Source organism: Chiloscyllium plagiosum, unplaced genomic scaffold (assembly GCF_037043375.1).
Source record: "Chiloscyllium plagiosum isolate Xiang-an unplaced genomic scaffold, Cpla_swu_hap1 HiC_scaffold_43, whole genome shotgun sequence".
Taxonomy (NCBI): domain Eukaryota; kingdom Metazoa; phylum Chordata; class Chondrichthyes; order Orectolobiformes; family Hemiscylliidae; genus Chiloscyllium; species Chiloscyllium plagiosum.
In genome coordinates this window covers 24,431,928-24,458,458 of record NW_028270181.1, presented here as the reverse complement: position 1 = coordinate 24,458,458, position 26,531 = coordinate 24,431,928, and the positions used below count along the sequence as shown (strand labels likewise).

General features: G+C 41.4%; 1 protein-coding gene across 7 annotated transcripts in view; it reads left to right on the top strand.

Annotated features, from left to right (window-relative positions):
- The window catches only part of LOC122541788 (paladin-like), a 246,748-nt gene that overhangs the window by 116,258 nt on the left and 103,959 nt on the right, over positions 1 to 26,531 (top strand). For all 7 annotated transcript variants that reach the window (XM_043678764.2, XM_043678763.2, XM_087982494.1 and 4 more), the window contains 4 exons: positions 1,828 to 2,025; positions 2,213 to 2,353; positions 4,206 to 4,277; positions 5,241 to 5,381. In XM_043678764.2, the coding sequence (XP_043534699.2) occupies positions 1,828 to 2,025; positions 2,213 to 2,353; positions 4,206 to 4,277; positions 5,241 to 5,381 (552 nt within the window). The remainder of the gene's footprint in view (positions 1 to 1,827; positions 2,026 to 2,212; positions 2,354 to 4,205; positions 4,278 to 5,240; positions 5,382 to 26,531) is intronic.

Sequence of the window (26,531 nt, the reverse complement as noted above, 5' to 3'; positions counted from 1 at the left end):
CACTTTGGTCTTTCTGTACTTTGTGATTTTAAAGAATTTTGGCCCTTAAATATTTTTGTGTAATGGAGGAACTGTCTTATGAGATAAGATACACAAAAGCAAAATTCTGCAGTTGCTGGAAGTCTGAATTAGAAATAAAGTGCTGGGGAAAACTCAGCAAGTCTGACAGTATTTGTGGAGACAGCTAACATTTCAAGTCTGTAAACGCTCATATCTGAGATGAGATACATCTTTGGTGAAAGTCAGCAGGGGATGAAGAGTAAATGCTGCTGTGGATCAATTTATCTCACTTGGATGCTGAATCTAATTGGCATTACTAACTACCAAGGAGTCTTAAGGACTTGAAGATTAATCTCCAGGACATTGGCTTGATCAGTGCTGAAGGAAAAACATTGACCATTGGAAGAGTTATCTATCTCATTCACTGCCCTGGTGTGCTGGTTCTCTTGTTAGAAAAAGCATTGAAGATGGATGAATAAAAATTTGATTAATCAATAATCATCCCTTCAGGCATTCAAAATTCTGTTCACTTTTCAATTGGTGAATGAAGGTGAGACTTCATGATGTAGACATGCTCAGTGGCCAGTTGCCGAAGGTCATATGATTAAATCTCTGGGAATGCACCCAATGACAGTTAGCAGTTGAGGGGTTGATTTGAAAGTGAAAAGCATGGGGCCTAGTTGGAGAGGTTGTCTAGCAATGATTGAACAGAAGAAAAGTATATACTTGTTAAATAATTTAAAGGCTGAGAAGGATCACATAAATAAATTTAGTTCTGTTTGTTTGGTTTGATCATTTACTGTTACCATAAAGAGAGAAATGGTAAAAATGAACATTTAAAATAATCAACAGACTTTTAAAGGACAGTGAAGAAGATTATCTAAGATTACGAAGAGATCTTGATCAATTGGATCAGTGGGCTAAAGAGTGGCAGATGGAGTTTAATTTGGATAAATGAGAGGTATTGCATTTTAGTAAAACAAGCAAGGAGCAGAACTTACACAATTAATGGTACGGCCTTGGGTAGTGTTTTAGAACAGAGAGACATAGGGGTTCAGGTATATAATTCTTTGAAATTTGTGACACGGGTAGACAGTGTGGTTAAGAAGACATTTAGCGTGCTTGCCTTCATTGTTCAGACCTTTGAGTATAGAAATTGGAATATCATGTTCAGGTTGTACTGGACGTTGGCAAGGCATCTTCTGGAGTACTATATGCAGTTCTTGTCATCCTCCTATAGGAAGGACATTATTAAATTAGAAAGGAATCAAAAAATATTTACCAGAATGTTACTGGGAATTGAGGGTTTGAGTTATAAAAATAGGCTGGATAGGCTGGGACTTTATTCACTGGAGCATAGGAGACTGAGGGTGGACCTTATAAAGATTTATAAAATCAACAGGGGAATAGATAAAGTGAATACAAGGGTCTTTTCCCTAGGGTGACAAAGTTCAAAACTAGGGGCGCATATTTTCAAGGTGAGAGGAGAAAGATTGAAAAAGGACATGAGAGGCAACTTTTTTACACAGAGAGTGGTTTGTGTGTGGAATGAACTGCCAGAGGAAGTGGTGGATGTAAGTACAGTTACAGTATTTAAAAGACATTTGGATAGATACATGACTAGAAAAGATTTGGAGGGATTAGGGCAAAACACAGGTAAGTGGGACAGTCCGGAAATATGGTTGGTGTGGACTGGTTGGGTCTGTATGACTCTGTGATGCTATGGTTTGTCAAAACAGTTCTTCAGCAAAATATCAATGCATATTTGTTTATAATGGAGTATATTTCTGGCTTTTGTTAATGTTATTAATTTCATTTTTTCAAAAGAAACTAGAAAATGGCCTTAAAAATGAGATTTTGGCATCGCAGAAGTTACTTGAAGTACAGCTGGAGCAGGAGAAGCAGATGAAGTTGTTTAAAAGTTGTCTCACCATGCAGGAGATTTTCAACCAACTGAAGAGCTCCCACCAGGGCCTACTGTATAGACGTGTCCCCATTCCTGATTGTGGTGCTCCAAGAGAAAAGGTAAAGGGATGCTGAAAGGACCTCTGTCCTTGTGAGGATTCTTTTAGGAAAGAAAGGAGGAAAATAGGGGCAACAGTGCATAAGCTAAAATTAATTTTGTGTCCAGATTTTTATTTGATATTACATTTTATTCTCCAAATTTCTCACTGACTTGCCATTCATTGCTATGACTTCATTTCCTCTCAAGGACTTTGACAAGTTATTTGAAGCCATGAAAACAGTTTTCGTAGATGATACCCGCTCAGCAATTGTATTTAACTGTCATAACGGGAAAGGAAGGACAACGACTGCCATGGTGCTGTCAGTCCTCGCTTTCTGGCACTTCAAGGTTGGTACTTTTCTCCAGTTTTAGTCAGTGACGTACGCTGGCCTCTTATGTACTATCAGCTTATTTGTGCTGTGCAGCACAGATGATTTTAAATTATGCAGACTGAACACTACTTCATGAGATTTTCTTGTATTTAACCGATTCCAGATCTAATGAAGCCACTGCCCTGTTTTGAACAACTCTAATTGTTCTTTAACTTTGTAATGATGGTAGCATTTGGAAGCAAACAGTTTAGCTCCTTACATTAGTGTGCAGGGGTCCCAGTCCCTGGAATGTATTCCAGCAGGGTAGACACCCATGCAATGTGGAACCCAGTGGTTTATACAGAATGGAGATCAAGCTGGATCTGTAACATGTGTTCCGCCAGAATTCTTGTAGGACATGCACAATATCAGTCAAAATCTGATGCTCAAACCATATAAGGGATTAGGACCAGGGGCCTGCTTTTGAACCTGATGCTGTTGGAGTTGGTGGCGGTCGTGGGGGGGAGGGGTGGAGAAGCATTGTTGGATAATGTCCAGGTCCCTATTGTTTTCGTTTGCAGCTGCCCTTCCTGGACCAGCTCAGCACCAGGTTATTTGAGTTGGGCAAATTATCACTAGAAAATCACCTTATTCTATTTACAAGTTTGTCAGGAGCTTATGGATAATAAATTGGGTGGCGGGAGGTGTCCCCAGAATCTCTGTTGTATACTGGTGCTTTAAAATTCCAGGGTGTTGCAGAGGTGTCAGAATTCTGGCTTGCTGTTTAGGGCTGCATATTTCTTAGTTGCATTGGAAATTGTCCTCTAGGAGTCTCTTCAGATCAGTGAGCACAGTCTTTAGGGGAGAACAAGACTTGGCATAAATTAGAATGCAGGGAAAATTAGTTTTCTGTGAGCTTAAAATGAGGGTTGCAGTACTTTCCTCCTGGGTTTGATGCTGAATATTCATCCAGTAAGGTTGAGTCTTGTGGCTGGTCAGCCCAGCTGCGACAGTGGCTCATGTGAGTTTCAGAATAATGTCAACACTGAAGGTTTGATCCACATTTCAGTCATTGGGAACTGCCATCTCACCCTGTCCCCTGGGATCAGAAGACCAGGACAAGCCAACACTAACAAAAATTGTTATGAAAACAGCTCAAGATAAAGCTTTACTGCAACAGGTGGAACTTGAATTTAATGAAAAAAGCCTGGGATATAAAAGCTGATTGTTGTATGTATATCTCACCTTTAAGAGAATTCACTGTTAAGGACTCTGTGCTGTTCATCTAAAATGTTGCAACTCTACTTGGCAGTTGGTCTACTGCAAGCTGCACGCACTGAAGTTAGCTGTTTCTTGTAATGTCAGCTTCACGACTTGTAATATGTTTTACTGTGTTAGACAAATTAACGTACAGAATGAATCAATCTCTGGGTGTTTAATTATAAGATCATGATCATTAGCAGGATAGTGATGACTGTGAAATTATCACAGATTGTCACTGAAACCCATCTGGTTCAATAATGTCTTTTGGGGAAGGAAATCTGCCATTGTTACCTGGTGTGGCCTACATGTAACTCCAGAACCATGGCAATGTGGTAGACTCTGAACTGACCTCTAAATGGCCCATCAAACAGCTCAGTTTAAAGGCAGTTAGGCATCGTCACTTTGTTGACTGCTGGAGGCTGTTCATACTTGTCAAATCATCTTTGAGCACTTTCAGATTCAGGGAGAAGAAAGGAATTTCATCACTCATGCATTTAATCACAGTTCAAGGCCCATGGAGGTTAGGAGAAGGAAATTTGTTGAGGGAAGTTCCTCCTATACCTTGAGTATTGATCAAACCCAGGAAGCTAAAAAACTGCTCATCTAGTTCTGTGTCCTTGTTGCAGGGAATTCCTGAAAATAATGAAGAAGAACTCGTGAGTGTGCCAGATGCTAAGTACACAAAGGGAGAATTTGAGGTAGGTGAAAGGCAACTCCCAGATAAACAGGTTTGCTCTGGACTCTCACTGTGATTGAATCACTGAAATTCGTTATCATGAGTGAATTTTGCCATTCATAATATCTATGCTGTTGTGGCTATCTATGTTTTAAACTGTGCTTCCAGGTACTGTTCATCTTTAGCTTCTTCTCCTTTGTGATGTGCTGAGCTTGGAGAATGCCTGCATTCTGTTAAGCTTCAGAACCAATTGTAGAGCAATAAAGATCGAGATTAGACACAGGATGGAAGCTTTTAGATGGCAAAGGCTTGAGTAGGTCAGTGAAAAGCGACTAGTGTTTGCAAGTGAATTTCCACGGGACCTCTGCTCTATTACTGCATTGATACATATTGCCTCATCAATTATGGAGGTATGAGCCTCAAGGCTAGTTCTTCTCAGGGTTGTTAGCGCTTCATGAGTAGATTGGAGGGCCAGTAACAGAGATTTTGAAGTAGATCATAGAATCCCTACAGTGTGGAAGCAGGCCCTTTCGTCCAACAAGTCCACACTGACGCTCCGAAGAGTAGCCCACCCAGACCCATTCCCCAATCCTATATTTACCCATGACCAACGTGCCTAACTTGCGCAGCCTGAACACTATGGGCAATTTAGCATGGCTAATTCACCAAAACTGCACATCTTTAGATCGTTGGAGGAAACCAGAGCAACTGGAGGAAACCCATGCAGACACTGGGAGAATGTGCAAGCTCCACACAGACAGTCGCCCGAGGCTGGAATTGAACCTAGGTCCCTGGCGCGATGAGGCAGCAGTTTTTCAGGAGTTTGCCTGTGGAAACCTGTGCTTTGGAGAATGGAGTTTGTTTGCAATGCTGCCACAGGCATAAGTCTAACTATTTGCTTTCACACTGAAAATCCGTACAGCTGGGAAAGGACATGACTCCAATTACAAAACTATGGCATTAACCTTACACATCTTTCTCTCAGATTGTGATGCAGATAGTTCGACTCTTGCCCGATGGACACAAAATGAAGAAGGAAGTAGACCTGGCTCTGGACATTGTGAGTGAGACTATGACTCCAATGCATTACCACTTGCGAGAAATCGTCATCTGCACTTACAGGCAGGTGAGTCAATACCCACGTGGACAGATACATCATCCATACAAGTACCTTTCCTTCCAAGTCAGATCTTTCTGTGGATGAGAGAAGTTTTGTAAATGGTACTAGAAGGTCCATAAAAACTGCAAATTTATGCGGAGGTTCATCTATTATCTTAAGTAGGATGGAAAGTAGGATTCAGAAAATTACTACAGACCAAATTCTGCAGGTATGATGAAGCGCACACTGGTCATTTGAGTAGAAGACAAAATTACATCACACATTTTGAGGGATGTCAGATATGGGATTGAGTGAGTACTGTATAAGGTCTTGGACTCTTTATAGTTGAATCTGCTATAACGCATGTTTTTTCAACATGAATTGGCATAGAACACAAATTTTCCTTACCTGTATTGGCTGTAATGTGATTCCAACCCCATTAGTTTAAATGGTGTGCCTATTGCACGATTTTCTTATAACGTAAAATCACACGAGAGCAAAACTATCACATTATATCAGATCTGACTTAATTTGAATCTGTTAGAAGTAGTTCAGAGAAAGCTCACCGATTCCTGGGATGAGGATGCTGTTGCCTTGAGAAAGGTTGGATAGGTTGAATCTACATCCATTAGAATATTGAAGAATGTGAGGTGATCTATGGAATATTCCAAAGGGACTTGACAATGTGAATGTTGAAAGGATGTTTCCTTTGGGGAATGACTAGAACAAGGAAACACAGCTTAAAAATGAGGGGTCTCTCATTTAAAACAGAGCTCAGGAGGATGCTTTTCTCTCAGAGCCATTTGTCAATGGAATTATCTTCCCCATAGAGCACTGGAGGCAGGAATATTAAACCTCTTTAAGGAAAAGGTAGATGAACATCATCATCAGGCTAGGCATGATTGTGGAGTTGAGACCACAGTCAGACCAGCTATGATCTTACTGAATGAAAGGACAGGTTAAAGGAACTGAATGGCCCATTCCTGCTCCTAATGTTCATAAGGGAACACTGGATTTAATTGATAAATGATTGGTGGTGGTGAATTGAGAACCTTTGACACCGGATGGATTCATCAGCCTCCCTCAATCCCACTCCTTTTTGTGATATCAATATTTTGTCGTAAGTGTCAGAATGTCCTAGCTGTCAATCTGGGATTGCATTATCATGAATTTGTGAGCCAGAACGATAGCCATTTGGTGATGTTTGAGGTGAATGACACGTCAGCGATGTTTCTTTTGTCACCCTTTGTGTGAGTCTTATTCATCATTTACATGAATGTTAATGAACTGGAGGCAGTGTTTTTGTTCCGCATTGATTTTTATCATTTGCATTCATAATCACCAGTGCTTTTGAATTTTTTTCAAAATGTTGGAAATCAAAGGATAATCACGAGTGAAACTGAATGAATATTATTTCATGAAGTTTTTGTTTTATAGAACCTGTGTATAGAATTTTTTGCACTGCAGGTATACACACAATTCTGGCTGATCAAAAAGCTCTCCCTCACACTTACTGACTGCCATCGGTTGTGTGGAAGGATACACAGATTGATAACCAACCTGTTTAGCTATGTTATGATTATCTCTGAGGCCATCTTGAACACAGGAGGTCTGGCTCAGAGGTAGTGTCACTACCCATTGCACCACAAGACCTCCTTCACTTAAGCATGTCATCTCGGCTAGCAGTTCAGAAGAATACTAAGGGAGTGCTGCACTGTCAGGGGTGTTATCTTTTACCTGCTGTTGTTGGTTATTGTGAAAGGTCTCCTCATTCAAGTGGGAGAGTTTTCCATATCAGAGCTAATGTAAGTCAGGGCAAATATGGGATTTGTCACAGAAAGCCAAATTTCAGACAATTACAACAATTATATTATTGGAACATCTTTTGGAGGACTCCATGTCCTTTTCTCTTGTTAATACAAATTGTTGACATTGTCTGAAATCTTACCTTAGTCCTGATTTATAATGACATTCCCATTGCAGACACTTTAAAACTATTTCAATGGATGTAAAGGACTTCCTGTGGATGTAGAAGGTGTTTTATAAATGCAGGCTCAAATTCACTTCAGAGACGAAAGTGTGGTGCTGGAAAAACACGGCAGATCAGGCAGTATCTGAGGAGCATGGGGAATTGACATTTCAGGCATAAGCTCTTCATCAGGAAATTCATTTCACCTTACAATTACATAAAAGGAATTGCCTGTAAGCTGACAGGCTAATGGTAACCAGCCTTGCTGATATGGCACAAACTATGGTTTTAACTTGATCATTGAGACTTTGCAAGTTTAGCTCTCTGAGAAGGGATAATTTATGATTGAGATAAAATAAGAGCGCAAGACTGTCGCAGTTGACTACAAACACATCAATTTTATTTTGTAACAGATTGGATCTGCCGTTATTTATAGAGATAGGAAAAGAAATAATGCACATTGCTATATCAACAGGTACACTGATCACTTTTAATAACTTGGAGTTCAATCCAGGCAAATGTGAGGTGATGCATTTTGGGAACTCTATTTCTAGAGCAAATTATACAGTAAACAGAAGAGCCTTGGGAAAAGTTGATGAGCAGAGAGATCTGGGAGTGCAGGTCCATTGTACCCTGAAGGTTGCTGCCCAGGTGGATAGAGTGGTCAAGAAGGCATATGGTATGGTTGCCTTCATCGGACGGAGTATTGAGTATAAGGGCTGGCAGGTCATGTTAAAATTGTACATGACGTTGGTTCGGCTGCATTTACAATACTGTGTACAGTTCTGGTCGCCACATTACCAAAAGGATGTGGACACTTTGGAGAGGGTGCAGAGAAGGTTTACGAGGATGTTGCCTGGTATGGAAGGTGCTAGCTATGAAGAGAGGTTGACTAGGTTAGGTTTGAAGTCATTAGAAAAAAAGAGATTGAGGGGGACCTGATTGAGGTTTACAAGATCATGAAGGGTATAGACAGGGTGAATAGAGACAAGCTTTTTCCCAGGGTGAAGGATAATGAGCGGTCACACTTTCAAGCTGAGAGGTGGACAGTTTAAGGGGGATACACGTGACAAGTACTTTACACAGAGGGTGATAGGTACCTGGAATGCGTTCCCAGCTGAGGTAGTAGAGGCAGGCACGGTAGATTCATTTAAGGTGCGTCTGGATAGATGCTTGAGTAGGTGGGGAACAGAGGGATACAGATGCTTAGGAATTAGGCAACAAGTTAAGGCAGTAGATTTGGATTGGCTCAGGCTTGGAGGGCCGAAGGGCCTGTTCCTGGGCTGTAAATTTTCTTTGTTCTTTGTTTTTTGTTCTAACTTACAGTTCAACACAGAGTTTAATCCATGAATTAAGTGTTTCTGAATCCCACCAGTAGGTGGTGCAGCTGCTCCATTTTAAGATTTAAAATACAGATTGCTTTCCTACAATGAGTTTTGTCAACTTGATTTGGCTGTAACACTGTTGGTGAATTGGGGAACGATTGTCTTGAAACATGAACTCCTGTTGGCTATTATGCGATTCCATCCCTGGTTACCTTAGGTCCATTCTAGGTGTTTACTTCAGGTCAAGCAAAAGTGGTTGGATGACCGGGCAACTGTTTTTGACTGTGCCTTTGATGTTTTTAAGTGTTTTTAGAAATTATTGCAAAAGAAAAGATTTAGATTTCAAGATTCTCCTCATTCTGGATAATGCACCAAGCCACCCTACCACCATTAGTGAGCTTTCTGAAAACATTAAAGTTCTATTTCTATCTCTGAATACAAACTCTCTCATTCAACCCATGGACCAGGGTGCATTAAGGTGCATGTTCAGAAAGCTCATTGCAGCTAGTGAGGGGGATATTTAGGACTGTGTTCTTCAATTCTGAAAGAGCTTTAACATTAAGAATACTATTGACATCATTTTGGAAGCCTGGGTGTTGTCAGTAAGGACTGCTTGTATGCAGCTTGACGCAAGCTTCTCCCAGATTTTCTTCATGATTTTAAAGGTGTTAAGGAGCTTCCAGCAATCCGTGAACATTGTATCAATCTTGCAAAGCATGATGGATTTGAAGAAGTGGAGACTAATCTACAACAACCTGTTGCTGCAGGGGAACTTGAAGCTTGATATGAAAATGATGAAGTCCATGATGCAACAGCATGAGAACGTTCCACTTGTCCTTAACTTCCCTCAGGATAGAAGACAGAGAAGCAGTTGCAGCTCTTAGAAGACAATGACTACAATGGATAATGCAGTAGGATAGCCGTTCATGGCATAATGTCTTATCTGGCACCCCATGAACAGCTTCCTCATGAAAGAAGAAAGATGGCAAAGCAGCAAAAACTATTTGCCTTTTTTAAGCAAACCCCGAAGAAACAGTCTGAACACAATGAACCACAGCCATCCACTACTGGACTAATTATTTCTTGTTCGTAACCCTGCACCCAGAACTGCATCTGAAAGTGATGATGATGCTGATGATGACCCTCAGCCCCTGTCTTAATATAGTACTATAACTCACCCAACTCAGAAACCCCTTAAAGTGTTAAATTTATTGCATTATTTCATTAAAATAGATGATTTTACTTGGACTGTATTAACGTTTGTATTAAGCTAACTACTGTTTTCATCTCACTTTGACTGATATTTTTGGTGGTTCGCCCCAACCCTGTTTTTCCCATGGCCCCCGTTATTTCTATCGTGTGTTTTTTTTAATAACACAAGGTTGCACAAGAACACAACTACTGCATTATAGCAGAACAGACTGTACTTTAAATCAATCATTAATTCGTATTGAACTAACTGTGAAGAAGTGACAATAGTGCACTTAGAGAGACTTCCAATGCTTTTAGTCATTTTGGTTGGAGCTAAAGATGATCAAATATTGGTTAAAAAAAAACAAAGATTGACTGAGCGCTGATGTGCTTCCCTGCAAAAATCAATTAACATTCATTAGGAAAAATTCTAGATTTCATTCGTTGGATTTTGTTGGCAGTCATTGGGGGAGACGCAGCAGCAGTGTGGGTCAAACCTGCTCGCAGTGGCACTCCTTGGTAGTGAGACCAGAATGAGGGCAAAGGAGGAGGATGCAGGTACAGTGCCTTTTTAGGTGGGTCAGCTTTCAAGACCTTCATGTTAGCTTGGTAGCCACAGTTGAGTTTGAGGAGTCCTCCTGACTGCTTTGCCAACTTCCCAGAGATAACTTTGGGGTGTACACTCTGGTGGTCTGAGGCCTAGAAGACCCAGGCCCCTGGGGAATCCTCTGTGTGACCTCCTCAGCCTGAAGACTTTTAGTTCCCTGGCAGGGGAAAATGGTACGGTGGGGCACCGCTGGAGTAGCCTGAGAGGATAATCCATGAGTGCCTGTCTGTCATAGCTTCTCCCTGTCCATGCACAATGGTATCTGCTTCATCTCTTAAGGATATGGGGGTTAAAGTCCTGTAGCCCCCCTCTTGCCAAACCAATGAATGATGGCTGACAGAGTGAGGTTCCCCTCATATTTCTGACAGACACTGATTGTTTTGCATCTAGCTGTTCATGGCACACGCTACCTTATCTGTGAAGGCAACTAAACAGTTGTGTAAGAGAGACATCAGATAGAACTTGAGCAGACTCCTGTGCTGTTCCTTCCAGTTTGTGCACAATCTCTGGCACTTCTGCAAGATGACTTCTTGTTTGCCTCTGCAGCTCATTAATGCTGAATTCAGAGGTTCTCCAACCGTGCTGAGCTCGGCAAGGATGTGTTCTCCAGCAGTTGTCTATATATCCGACTCCTTGATTGTTTCTTTGTAGGTGGAGGCCTCTGCTGATAGAATGTTATCATGAGCCTATTCTAGATGGAAACATGAGGTGATTGTCTCTGTGTTGATGGGGGATGGGAAAGGAGGCTTTGTAGGTGCTTCCCTGAGGCTCTCCATTGTTCCTTCTCAGGGGTGTGATATGTGGGCTGGTAGAGATGGGCCTCGGGCTGAGACTCTTCTACTTTTGGCATGGGACACAGAGGCTGTCTAAAAGAATTAAAGATTTATTAAGGTTGTGAGTTGCCATTCATACCTAAAATTTTATTAAAATCTCACAAAAGCAAAATCCTGTCGATGCTGGAAATCTGAAACAACCACAAGAAGTGTTGAACGAGCTCAGCAGTTCTTGGAGCAACTGTGGAGAGAGAAACAGAGTTAATATTTTATCATGTAAGAATCTTATTCAGAAGGCTTCATATTTGGATTTGAAATGTTAACTCTGTTTCTCTCTGCACAGTTGCTGCAAGACCTGCAGGGTTTCTGCAGAATTCTCTGACTTTCTTAAAATGTTGCTGCTTGATGAGTAGCAGGGAATAGTATGTTGGAGGCTTTCTCACCAGGTGGCTGTAGATTTCCAGTTGCCAAGTAGCAGAGGCTCATTCCCCTGGCTTTCCTGCCAGCTTGCTGGCCTGCTCCTTGAAAGCGCTTGAGGAGCCTTGTGGTAGGCATATTCTCCCTAACCACTGTCTGGGCACATTTGCACTTATTGTGTACATTCTTCTCTTGAAACTTGAGAGGGAGCATTAATAGACACTACAATAGATACATGAGCACTATGTTTGTTTGATAGACACACCTAGAAATAGCATTTCCCAGAGTTGTGATTGTCCAAGGGTATTGCTAGTAAGAAGAGTGTAAGAAGTTGGGTGTTAAAAAGCTTTGAAGAAAACGTCATTGTGACTAATACAGTTCAATTTCTGGTCAATGATGGTAATCACTTGTATGTTGATAGTGGAGGATTCAGGAAGATGATATCATTGAATAAAAAGGGCAATGGTTAGATTCTCTCTTGTTGGAGAAGGTAATTTCTTGGCATTTGTGTAACATGAATATTACTTGCCAATTGTCAGCTATCAATGTCCTGGGGATCCACTGTACTGTTTGGGAGGGAGTTCCAGAATTTTAACCCAGCATCACTGAAGGAATAGCAATGTACTTCCAAGTCAGAATAGTTGAATAGCTTGGAAGGAACTTGCAAGGGATGGTGTTCCCATATGCCTGCTGTCCTTGTTCTTCTTGATGGTAGAAGTCATGCTATGTTCCCAATGGTCTATTGGAAAGTGAATGAGTCTTCCTGACCCCAAATGGATGAATCTTCTCTATTAATAAAAGAGGCCTTTATTCCCATTTCCAGTATTTAACAAACTGTGAGAGATTAGAATCTCTTCGGGTTTTCTTATAGATTAAATGCAAGGAGTATCATCTTTCATTCCTGAAGTGCCTAGAGAAGCCCTAAAGGTGGTAACCGTATATACATTGAGTGGAAAAATCACTATTCAAGCCATTTTTGGTTTTTAAAAAAAAAGACTTCATTTTAATGGGAATGGGTGAGGTGAATGGGGATTTAGAAGAAAATGTAATCCCTTGCGGGATGGCTGTTGAAATCACATCTATCTCCGCTTTCAGCCATATAGACATATGTCTGGAAAAACAGTCTCCTGAAGATATTGGGATTTTCTCAACATTCATGAAGTTATTGAGCACAAATGTTGTCCCCTCAACAGCTGGCTGTCCGCATTTTCACAATTACGGGTCATATTACCTGCAACCAGAGCTTTAACAGCTGATTGTTACAGTGCATTGTGATTGGTTGCCAAGTCTTTGATGCATTTGTGAAATAGTATTATTGGAATTTAGTTTTCAGAATCTCCAGCTGCTATCATCCCATGGTTGTGAAGCAAATGAAATAAAAAAGAAAGACTTTGACTTATTGTCCCTTTTGTGAGCTCTGTACGTCCCATTGTATTTTGTGACCAGTGACTCCTTCTGATTTGTAGCATAGAAGATTCTACAGCCAATTTATTCACAGCAAACTTCCACAGACAAGAAATAGTGAGGACTGCAGCTGCTGGAAAAGTCAGAGTTGCAAAGTGTGGCACTGGAAAAAGCACAACAGGTCAGGAAGCATCTGAGGAGCAAGAGAGTCAACCATTTCAGGCATAATCCTTCATCGGGACCTGAAAGGTTATGCCTGAAACATCGACAATTTTGTTCCTCAGATGCTGCTTGACCTGCATGCTTTTTCCAGTGCCACATCTTATTGACTCAAACTTCCACACAGAGTAATATACTAATAAGAAATAGCTCACCGAGGCTCTTTCAATTATATTACGAATTCTACCATTAGAAGGACAACAGCAGCAGATTAATTGGAACACCATCACATGCACATGCCCTTTCATGCCACTCAACATCTTGATTTGGAAATATATCACCATTTGCTTTGGTGTCACTGGTTTGAAATCCTTGAACTCACTCCCAAATGGCACTATCGGTATCCCTACACCCCAAGGGCTGCAATGATTCAAGAAGACAGCTCACAATGGAGGGGCACTTGTAAAAGGTAGAGTTTCCATATACCTGCTGCCTTTTTCTTTTAGATGGAGGTGATTATAATTTTGGAAGGTGCTGTCAAAGGAACTTCTCTGTATTTCTGCAGTGCATCTAGTAGATAGTACACACTGCTGATGCTCAGCGTCTGTGGTAGGGGGATTGAATATGTTTGTGTGTATCAAGTGGGCTACTTTGACCTGAATGGTGTCAAACTTTGTGTTGGAGTTACATTCATCCAGGGAATATTCCCAACCTTTGATTTCTGCCTTTGTAGATGGCTGACGTGCTTTGGCGACTCAGGGGATGAGTTACTCTCTGCTGGATTCCTAGCCTTTGATCTGCTCTTCGAGCCAAGATATTTATATGACCAGTGTGACGATGCTGCTTCTTTAACCAGATTATATTGTCCTTGGGTTTTTTTGAGAGATTGTAAAAGACACGGACTGCAAAAAGTCTAAGTTGAAGGGCTTTAGGGCCAATTTGATTATAGTTAAAAGATACAAACTCAGACAAAAGACTTTTAAGTTTAAAAAAATCTTGTACAATGAAAAGGGAGTGGCCAGTTCTCCCAGCTCAGCCTCTCTCTGGTTTGGTTTGGTTTTCGCATGGTAGAGTTGAACAAAGCTACTGGTCCAGGCTGATCCTCTTTTCTCTCTCTGGCTTCTCTCCTGTAAGACCCCGTGTTTGATTTTACCTTTTCTGCCAAGGGCTGTTTATGGGGATTGTTGCAAGTATTAGAACAGCATCATTAAGTTGGGATAATATGTTGGGTTTTTCGATAGGTTGTTATTCTGTATTCTGTTCTCTTTTGTTTGTGTTCATTCGGTAATATTGTTAGTAAACTCTTTTGTTTAAACTGAGTGGCTTGTCCAGATGCATCGCTCCTGGAATATCTGCATTACACCCTCTTAAAACAACTAGCAAAGATAGGGTCTGGGCTACCTTCTTGACATAATTTGAAGGAGTCTAGCCTGGTCCATGACACCAATCCAGTTCAGTTTCTGGTCAAAGGTAACTCCCAGGTTTTTGACAGTGGCGGTTCAGTGATGGTAGTGGCATTGAATGTCAGGGGGCAATGGTTAGATTCTATCTCATTGGAAATTATCATTGCCATACACTTGTGTGGCATGAGGAGAAAGTGAGGACTGCAGATGCTGGAGATCAGAGTTGTGAGTGTGGTGCTGGAAAAGGACAGCAGGTCAGGCAGCATCTGAGGAGCAGGAGAATTGACATTTTGGACATAAACCCTTCATCAGGAATTCCAAGGAGCAGGAGAATCAATGTTTTGGGCATAAGACCTTCATCAGGAATGTGGCTTATGCCCAAAACGTCAATTTTGCTGCTCCTTGATGCTGCCTGACCTGCTGTGCTTTTTCCAGCACCACACTGTGACTTGTTTGGCACGAATGTTTACTTGCAATTTGTCAGCCCAAGCCTGGATATTGTCCAGGTTTTGCTGCATTTGGCCATGGACAGCGTCAGTATCTAAGGAGTATGAAATGGTAATGAAAATTGTGCAATCATCAGCAAACATTCCCACTTCTGATCTTATCATGGAGGGAAAGTCATTGATAAAGCAGATGGAGATGATTAGGCCTAAGACATTATCTTGAGGAGCTGGGGGCTTTGTTAGTGTCCTTACCTTCTTGAAGCCAGCTGGCTTCGAAGTCCACTTGCTCCAGAGACTCCCTCAGTTCCTCAAGGGAATGTCTTAGGCTTACTCCAGTAAGCAGACACTATTCCCGTTGACTCCAGTTTTGCTAGACTTTTTGATGCCATACTTCGTCAAATGTGGCTTAATGTCAGAAGCAGTCACTTACCTCTCGAATTCAGTTCTTTAGTCCATATTTGAACCAAGACTGCAATGAGATCAAGGGCTGAGTGGATTTGGCAGAACCCAAACTGAGAAACATCGAGTAGGTTATTCCTAAGGGAATGCTGCTTGATAACACTGATGATGATGATGATGATGAATGGCTTATACCTGAAACGCCGATTCTCCTGCTCCTTGGATGCAGCCTGACCTGCTGTGCTTTTCTAGTAACACATTTTTCAACACTGTTGATGTTTTCTATCATTGTACCTCAATTCCATTTGCCTCCTTTTACCTTGCATTCCTTGCTATCCTTATATAATTGAAATATAACAGTATCTAATTCAGCTGAAACTCCGTGCTGACAGACATTGGTGGAGAGGATTCTATGAGGGGGCTGAGCCTAATTGTAAGAATTTGCCCCCATTTATCTGGACTCTCAGACTGAAGACTTTAATTTGCTTTATGTTTTATACTGAACATCTTGATTATTTTGAACTCCTTTTAACTTTAAACATGTTATTTTAAACATCTGGTCCGCTCCCCCCCACCCTGGTACTGGTTGACCTACAATAATGTCTGCCAAAGCTTCAATTTAAAAATTTCACCTCCTTTGCAATGTGGTGTCATTCTAATGAAACTGAGTTGCCTGTCTCCAGGCCTTTGTGACAGCAAGTGGTGTGGACAAGAGGAAAGTAGGCCTTGGAGCTAGAACTCCTCCATTACTGGTGGTGGTGAAGTTGGAAGAGGCATGGAGCTTGTAAAAGAGTCAAAGGCAGGCCTGATCTGGCTCCACATGCTGCACACTCACATCCCCACTCCCTGTTGATGCTGTTTTCCCAATCCCCAGTGCCCAATCCTCTTTCCATTTCAGGTGGTTTAGTGCTCGGTTTAGTGATTAATAACCATCCTCAGAAAATGCCGTCATTTCGAGAAATGATTTAAGTTGCATGTAGCTATTTATATAATTTCTGTTAAATTATTCTGAGTGCCTCCTGGGTGAATGAAGATGGATGACAGAAGTTATTTGAAATCAGACACAGTTTCCAGATGTTGGGGTGGGGAGAAGGTGGTGAGAGAAAGTAGCTTTGAACTGAAGGTGAATTGTTGCTGTGGAGCTTCCTATCTTACTCTGCCAGCCTTTAGCAACGACTCTGTCCTGTCCTGACATTAATTTGCAGTTCAGAACAAGCAGGCTTTTATCTAAGGGCTCTCTCACTACATTTCAGCAGTCCAATCATAGCCATATGTGGCACTGCAATTCACCTCCCTCTCCCTGCAAGTAAATTACTTCAGTGCTGAAGAATATTAATCCTCAAATACATTGAGGTTATTTTTGCTTAACATTTTTCGATTGGCCTGATAAAGCATTCATTCTGCCTCCCACTTTGACAAGTTGCCTCTTGCAGGACTGAAGGCTCTTAGTTGTTGAGAAATACACAATGTTCCAGCAAAGGGTTACATAACATTCTGTCATTTATGAGAGATTGGGAGACCTGCACAGAATCTCATCATCTAAAAGCCACAGAGAATTCCCTGCAGTTTCAGAGGAGTGCAATTCTTGGAATCTGCACTCCTCTGATCATTCAGCAAGGCTTTGTACTTCAATTATACGTTGCCCAAGATGAATACGGTCTGTCCCATTAAACAAGATCCATTAAGGTATTGAATAAATGCTTCCTTACCATTTTCTGATTTCCTCAATATAACTGCACACAAGGGGCCACAAGCAACATTTACAGTGCACGTTGGGGAACAAACTTTCAAAAGGGCAGAAATACTGCCAGTTTTTTCTTAACTTAGAGCAGGTGGAATGTGTATCCCTTGGGGAAAGAAATTATTTAACTTCCAACTAGACAGGTAAATGCCCTGCTGGGAGGCTCATAAATAGTTAATAAATGGTTTTTTGGAAGTCCTCTTGTGCAGCTGGATTTTTGGATTAGGTTAGACCTCAGTCTTAACAGACTTTTAATTTTGTATAATTTGCTGAAAATTAAGTATAAAGAAACAGTTGTATTTAAATAGCACCACCTATGATCTCGGAATGCTTCAAAGTAAGCAAGTTTTGAGAAGATTTGTAGTTCAGGTTGAAGTTTTGGATGTAGGTTTGCTCGCTGAGCTGGAAGGTTCGTTTTCAGACGTTTTGTCACCTTACTAGGTAGCTGGAAATGTGTTGCAGGAAAAGCGCAGCAGGTCAGGCAGCATCCAGGGAACAGGAGAATCGACGTTTCGGGCATAAGCCCTTCCTGAAGAAGGGCTTATGCCCGAAACGTCGATTCTCCTGTTCCCTGGATGCTGCCTGACCTGCGCTTTTCCAGCAACACATTTCCAGCTCTGATCTCCAGCATCTGCAGACCTCACTTTCTCCACCTTAGTAGGTAACATCATCAGTGAGCCACACTGCAGCACAGAGGAACTACGCAGAGCAGATGAAAATCACCTATACAGTGTATTCAAAAAGAACAGGTACCCAATGAACACAGTCTGCCGCTTTGAGCAGCAAACCCAAACCCAAAACACGTCCAGAAACCTGAGCCACTCTCCCCTACGTCAAAGGCATCCCTGACTTGACTGCCAGACTACTCAGACCCCTTGACATCATGGTAGCCCACAAACCCACCAACACACTAAAATAGCAGCTAATGAACTTGAAAGACCCTCTACAGACAATAAGCAAAACTAATGTCATTTCCAAAATACCTTGTAAGAACTGTAACAAACACTACAATGGAAATCAGGCAGAAGACTAGCCACCTGGATACATGAACATCAACTAGCCATAAAAAGATATGACCCACTCTCACTAGTTTCCTTACATACGGATGAGGAAGGACACCACTTCGACTGGGACAACACATTCATCCTAGGACAAGCCAAACAAAGACATGCACAAGAATTCCTAGAAGCATGGCATTCCAACCGGAAATCTATTAACAAATACCACCCATTTACCACCCCATAAGAGAAAGAACAGGAATGACATCACCATAGGAAAGGATATCACTACAGAAAATGACATCACCAACCCGAGGAAATCCAAAAATATAAATAGAAAGTAAGCTACACCACCAGTGCTTCACTGAAGATGTGATCTATATCGTGATGAAATGTCTGAAAACGAAACTTCCAGCTCAGTGCGCAAACCTACATCTAGAGCTTCAAAGCAAGGAGGTGTTCTTTTCAAGTTTAATACTTAATAAAATATAGGGGGTGCAATATTAATCAGATAATCTGCTTTAAGTGGGTGACCACTTTGCTGCCCTTCACACTTCTAATCACGTAATTTATTCCTTTACTACTTAATCTCATTAACATTCCTTCTGGTCTTATCCGACCAAACCTAATTTTCATTTAATATCTACTGCCCTCCATCCTGTTGCAGACCTTTCCTCAGGATCCTCGTCCTCCATTTCCTCTTCACTTGTTTTTATTATGTTTTTAACTATTCTCAGTTCTGATAGTCATAGGACTAAAATGTTAATTCTCTTTCTCTCTCCACTGTCAGATTTGTTGAGTTTCTGCAGCACTTTGTTTTTATTTTAGATCTATGTATTTGTTTTTATTTGTGTTTTGTGTTTTCTGTGGTGTTACTTAAGTGCTTAAATATTAGAGTCATAGAGCACGAAACAGATCTTTCGGTCCAACTCGTCCATGCCGACCATAACCTAATCTAGCCCCATTTGTCAGCACATGGCCCATATCCTTCTAAACCCATCCTATTTAAATACCCATCCAGATGATTTTTAAATGTTGTAATTATACCAGCCTCTTCCACTTCCTCTGACAGCTCATTCCACCCTCTGTGTGAAAAAGTTTCCCCTTAGGTCCCTTTGAAATTTTTCCCCTCTCACCCTAAACCTATGTCCTCTTGTTCTGGACTCCCCACCCCAGGGAAAAGACCTTTTCTATTTCTCCTATCCACGCCCCTCATAATTTTATAAGCTTCTACAAGGTCGCCCCTCGGCTTCCGACACTCCATGGAAAATAGCCCCAGCCTATTCAGCCTCTCCCTGTAGCTCAAATCCTCCAACCCTGGCAACTTCCTTCTAAATCTTTTCTGAACCCTTTGAAGTTCCACAACATCCTTCCGATAGGAGGGAGACCTGAGTTGCACACAATATGCCAAAAGTGGCCTAACCAATGTCCTGTACAGCTGCAACATGACCTCCCAACTTCTATACTCAATGCTCTATCCAAACACCTTCTTCACTATCCTATCTATCTATGAGTCCACTTACAAGGAACTATGGACATGCAGTCCAAGGTCTCATTGTTCAGCAACATTCCCCAGGACCTTACCATTAAGTGTATAAATCCTGCTCTGATTTGCCTTTCCAAAATACAGCACCTCGCACTTATCTAAATTAAACTCCATCTGTCACTCCTCAGCTTAAATATTGGCCAAGGCACTGGAGAGATATTGGGCCATGAGATTTTTCTTTCCACCTGTGAAGATAGATGAAGCCTCCTTTTAATTTCTTATCCATAATGTTGTACTTCTGACAGTAAAGCACTCTCTCTATAGAGCATAGGAATGTTTGCCTGGATGATGTGCTCGAGTCTTTACAGTGTGTCATGACCCACAAGGTTCTGAATCAGTGATGAGGTCGCATGAGGTGGATTTTAAAAAAAAGCTTGGTGACTCCGCATTTGTTTATTTAAAAAATTGTCATCACTGAGTATTAGTCAAAAATAGCGTTGACAATCATAAATTCAGCTCACCCTGCGGGTAGTACTAGTACTTCCCAGTTTCATGAGATTACCACCAGAACAGTGAACAATTTTTTTGTTCTTCTTGATTCTTTTTCTTTCCTTTCTCCCATCTACTCCTGTCCATCTCTTTCTTCTCCTTCCACTTCCTGCATCTCTTTTCCTTTCTGCTTCCCTTGCCTATCTATCTCTTCTTTGTTTTTGCTTTTCCCACCTCTGACTCTCCCTATTCTCTCTCTACCCACTGTCTTCCTCTCTCCCTCTCCTAATTTCTTCCTTCATTCTTCCCTCCTGTCTCACTTATTCATTCCCTAAACTCCTTAAGTCATTTGCAAAATTTCTCCAGAACTTTACATCCTTTTCCACACCTTGGCTGTATGTGTGTGAGGTTTATATTTGTTCTTTCTTAGTTTTCTGCACCTCCCTACAATTTTTAGGCTTTAAAAACACTCCCTGGGTCTTCTGAATTACCACTTTGAAACCGTTTTTCAACTTTCTCAATGTCTTTGTCCATCTTTATCTCTGTAATCTCCTCTAGGTTTACAAGCCTTTTGAGATCTTGGCAGTCCTGCAATTCCAGGCCCTAATGTATTCTTTGTTTTAATTATTCAACCATTAGTGAAATAGTTTTACCTGCCTAGGACCTCAACTCTGGAATTCCTTCCTGAAAGTCCCCTCTCTCTCTCTCTCTCTCCTTTTAAGAAAACTTTAAGACCTACTACTATGACTAAGCACTTGGGCACATAATATCATAATACATTACAGGCTTGATGTCAAATCTTGTTTGATAAGACTGATCAAATGCGGTGAAAATTTTGCTAAACTAAAGGCATTGCATAAATGCAAATTGTTGTTGTCATGGTTATAAAATCAACTGTAGAAACTTGTCTGAGAAATGGGCTAATGCCAAGACCTTAACATTGCTGGACCATTGTTTAGAAAAAAGCAATAAACGCCTTTCAGGGAAGAGAGCCTGTAACTTCTTCTCAGTAGAATCCATATTTTTCTTTTGTGAAGAGATGTAATGACGTATTATTACAAAAAGAAATGATCCTGACCAAAAATGCAAAGGCATGATAATACCTTCAGGGGCAACCGGGAATGGACGGTGGGTGGAATTTGCAGCTTCCGGTGGTGGGAATGGTTTAAATTAGCTGGGCTATCAGTGTACCCAAACCTTATCATCTCTCTTCGCTCTTTGAGAATTAAATTCTATCTTGATTACCTTACTAATCAAGAAACTATATTTGAGTGTATTTACAACACAGAATAATTTGGCCTCCACTGCCTTCTGCGACATCGAGTTCCACAGAATAATTACCCTCTGGCTGAAGAAATTTTTCCTCATCTCAATTCTAAAACATTGTCCCTTCACTGTAAGGCTGTGCTCTGGGGACCTAATCTTTCCTACTAGTGGAAACATCTTCTCTAAAAACACTCTATCCAGGTCTCTTGGTATTCTGTAAGTTTTACTGAGATTCCCCCTTATCCTTTTAAAAGCCCTCCATAACAGACCCATCTTGTCAGTGAAGGCTCTTTGAAAGAGTTTTCCAATTAGTCCCACTGTCACAGTTTTGTTGTGGAGTAATCTACACTTTCAGTTTAAGCTCTGACAACATGTTGGCAATAATATCGAAGGCTTGTGCTCTAAAAATTGCTGCACCCCTAGTCAAGCTGTTCTAGTACAGCTACAACACTGGCATCTCCCTGACAATATGGAAAATTGGTCTGCCTGTACATAAAAAACAGGATAAATCCAACCTGGATAATTACAGACCCATCAATTTACTCTTGACCATTAATGAAGTGATGGAAGGTGTTATCGGCAGGGTTATAAAGCACCCATTTGCTCAGCAATAACATCCTAACTAATGCTCAGTTTGGGTTCTACCAGAGACACTCAGCTTCCAACAATCCCTGTAAGTCATATAGCAGCTCGCGGAGGAGGTTCATGTGGACAAATTAACTTTGGCTCCAGAATTTATGCTGTACACCGAACTTGGAGGTCCTCAGAGTGGCAGGAAAAGTTAGAAGGAATGTTGCTTACAGCCTTAGTTAAAATAAGGCCAAAAGAGCTGAATTCCAGAGTTATGATGACTGCCCTTGACATCGAGGTTGCATTTGACCAAAAGTGGCATCAAGAAGCCTTAGCAAAAGAGTCAGTGGGAATTATAGGCAAAGTTGATTGGTGTCATACTTGGCACAAAGGAAAATGATTATGATTGTTGGTGTCAGTCATCTCATTTCCAGAGCAAGCTTACGGAAGTTCCTAAAGGTACTGTCCTGGGCCCAAACATCTTGAGCAGTTTCATCAACGAACTTGCCTCCATCATAAGGTCAGAAATGGCATGTTTGCTGATGATTGCACGATAGGACATAGAACATTACAGCTCAGTACAGCCTCTTCGGCCCTCGATGTTGCGCCGACCTGTGGAGCCAATCTGAATTCCATCTAACCTACACTATTCCATTTTCATTCATATATTTATCCAACGACCATTTAAATGCCCTTAAGTTTGGCGAGTTCCATGCCTCTACTACTTTCTGAGTAAAGAGACTATCTCTGACATTTGTCCTACAGTTATCACCCCTCCATTTAAAGCTATGCCCTCTCGTGCTAGCCATCACCATCCGAGGAAAACTCTCACCGTCCACTCTATCTAACCCTCTGGTTATCTTCGATGTCTCAATTAAGTCACATCTCAACCTTCTTCTCTCTAATGAAAACAGCCTCAAGTCCCACAGCCTTTCCTCATAAGGCCTTCCCTCCATACCAGGCAACATCCTAGTAAATCTCCTCTGAACCCTTTCCAAAGCTTCCATGTCCTTCCTACAATGCGGTGACCAGAACTGTATGTAATACTCCAAGTGTGGCCGCACCAGTGTTTTGTACAGCTGCAACATGACCTCATGGCTCCAAACCTCAATCCCACTTCCAATAAAAGCTAACACACCGTATGCCAGCTTAACAATCCTATCAACCTAGCTGGCAATTTTCAAGCATCTATGCACATGGACACCTAGACCTCTCTGCTCATCCACTCTACCATTCGACCAGTACTCTCTATTCCTATTGCTCCTTCCAAAGTGAATGACCTCACAACTTTCTTCATTAAACTCTATTTGCCACCTCTCATCCCTGCTCTGCAGCTTATCTATGTCCCTCTGTAACCTGCAACATCCTTCAGCAGTACCCACAACTCTACCGACCTTAATGTCATCCGCAAATTTACTAAGCCATCCTTCTACGCCCTCATTCAGGTCATTTATAATGAGGGCGTAGACCCCAAAATATATCCTTGTGGTACACCACTAGTAACTGAACTCCAGGATGAACATTTCCCATCATGCACCAGCTTTTAGCTAGCCAAGTTCTGATCTAAACCGCTAAATCACTCTCAATCCCATGCAATAGCCGACCTTATCAAATGCCTTACTGAAATCCATATGCACCACATCAACCGCATTACCCTCATCCACCTGTTTGGCCATCTTCTCAAAGAACTCATAAAGGTTTGTGAGGTACGACCTACCCTTCACAAAACTGTGTTGACTGTCCCCAATTAACTTCTTCCTTTCTAGATGATTATAAATCCTATCTCTTATAACCTTTTCCAAAACTTTACCCACAACCAAAGTAAGGCTCACTGGTCTATAATTCCCAGGGTTGTTTCTGTTTCTTGAACAAGGGGACAACATTTGCTATTTTACAGTCTTCTGGCACTATTCACAATGATGACATATAGCGCCATTCATGACCCGTTATTTACTGAAGTAGTCCATGTCCAAATGCAGCAAGACCTGGTTATTTTCCACATTTGAGCTGACAAGAGACATGTAACATTCAGGCCATAAATGCCAGGCAATGACCATCTCAACAAGAGAGAATCTAACCATCACCCTTTGACATTCAATGGCATTACCATCACACAACACTCCCCTATCAACATCCTGGGGAGTTAACGTTGACCTGAAACTAGACATACAAGTACTGTGGCTGTAAGAGCTGGTCACACAGTAGTCATCCTTCAGGAATCCTGAAGAAGGACTTATGCCCGAAACGTCGATTCTCCTGCTCCTCAGAAGCTGCCTGGCCTGTTGTGTTTTTCCAGCACCACATTTTTCAACTCTGGTCTCCAGCATCTGCAGTCCTCACTTTCACACAGTAGTCATCCTCAGGTTAGTCAGCATCCAAACTTTATGCACCCTCACCTGACTCCCCAAAACCTGTGCACCATCTAATTAAGGAGAAATTGGTGAGTCAGAGTTCAGAGACCACATGTTTGGACTATATGTCAAATTTTAGGGAAAGGTTAAATAGAGAGGGTGAATTGGCTAGATGGCGTTTAAAAGTCGCTCAGCATGTGATGAAGCAGAAAGCAGACAAGAAATCAAAAATTTGTAGTTTTGCTTAGAAGAGATAAAAGTATTAGTATTACTACCAATGGTGGGTGAACCTTTTAAAGGCAAGATTTAATGGGCCTTATCAAACTGAAAGGAAATTGAGTGAGGTAAATTATTTGATAATTGTATGCCAAATAGAAAGAAATCTCAGAGTGTGTCATATGAATATGCTCAAAAGGTGTTTTGATAGGGAAGGAAAGCAAAAGGAGAGAGTGTTAACAGTTACAACACAAAGTAAAGAACCAAATTCAGAGGATTCTGAATTGGATGTTCCTCAAATTAAGTTGGGCAGTGTGGACTTTGTCAAAAACTGGGATAAATTATTGGGTTACCTTCCAGAGGAAACGCGAAGTGACCTGAAAGATTTATTGCAATGACATGGAGAGATATGTGGGAATAAGCTGGAGAGTACTAATCTGATTATGCAGGATGTAGATATAGGAGACGCTGTTTCAGTTAAGCAATATTCTTATAGACTTAACCCTCTGATGCTGGAAGCGGTGACAGGGGCGGGTTTGGTCCTAGTGTAGGACCCTGCAGCACCAGTGGCATCTGCATTGGTGAGGCTGGCCCAGTGTGAACTCATGGTGTCAGCAGCTTTGGTGGAGGTAATAATGGCAGCTCCAGTGGTGATGTTGCGGTGAACTGCATTTGCTGCAGTGTCATTGGCTTTGCAGCAGGGACTCAAGGCATCGGGGTTGAGGAACCCGGACCAATGTCCATGGCTGAGTTAGAAGTGGAGCTGTTTCAATGACTAGCCAGCTTTATTGAGATAAGACTATAAGATGAACTTTATTGTTTTACTCTTCTAGCATTATATTCTATGTTTTGGTTTATTTTCTGTGTTTTAAGATAGCATCAGAGAGTGATGACAAAAAGCAACACCTTTCACTGTATTTGTAATAAATATAAATCAGTGGTGGGTAGGTTGTTAGTGGTTATTCTGAAACATAGGATTTAGTACATTTGGAGAGGCAAGGATTGATTAAGGATAGCTTGGTTTCCTGCAAGGAAAATCAAATTTGGTTGGGTTTCTTAATCAAGTAACCAAAAAGATTGTTGAGGGCAAAGCTGTAGATTCTGTTTACTTGGACTTTAGTAAAACCTTGGACAAGATTCCGCATGATAAACTAATTAGTAAAGTTAGGAGAAAGTGAAGACTGCGGATGCTGGAGATCAGTGTCAAAAAGTGACCTTCCTTCCCACCTATCCACTCCACCCTCTGCTCTGATCTATCATTAACACCCTACATCTGCACTTACCTTTTCAGCTATCTTCCCCCAGCACTCCCCCACCATTTATCCCCCAGCCTTTCCTCCACCTGTCACCCACCCCGCCCCCCCACGGCCACGCCAAAAAAAACAGTGCTTTTCCAGTGCCACAGTTTTTTACTCTAATTAGTCAAGTTAGATCTCATGGGATTTAGGGTGAACTTGCCAATTGGAAACAAAGTTGGTTTTGTGGTGGGAGACAGAGGGTGATGGTGGATTGTTGTTTTTCAGACTGGAGGCCTCTAACCAGTGGTGTTCCACAGGGATCAGTACTGAGTTCACTTTTGTTTATTATTTATATAAATGATTTGAATGAAAATATAGGAGGAATGATGAATGCAGGTACAGTTATAACATTTAAAAGACATTGGATAAGTTCATGAATAGATCACATGGAATCCAGGGAGAGTTAGCCATTTAGATAAAAATTTGGCTTGTAGGTAGGAGACAGGGTGGTGGTGGATAGTTCATTTTCAGACTGGAGGCCTGTGACCAGTGGTGTGCCGCAAGGATCAGTGCTGGGTCTACTGCTTTTTGTCATTTATATAAATGATTTGGATGTGAATATAGGAGGAATGGTTAGTAAGTTTGTAGATTATTCCAAAATTGGAGGTGTAGTGGACATTGAAGAAGGTTACCTCAGCATACAACTGGACCTTGATCAAATGGGCTAAT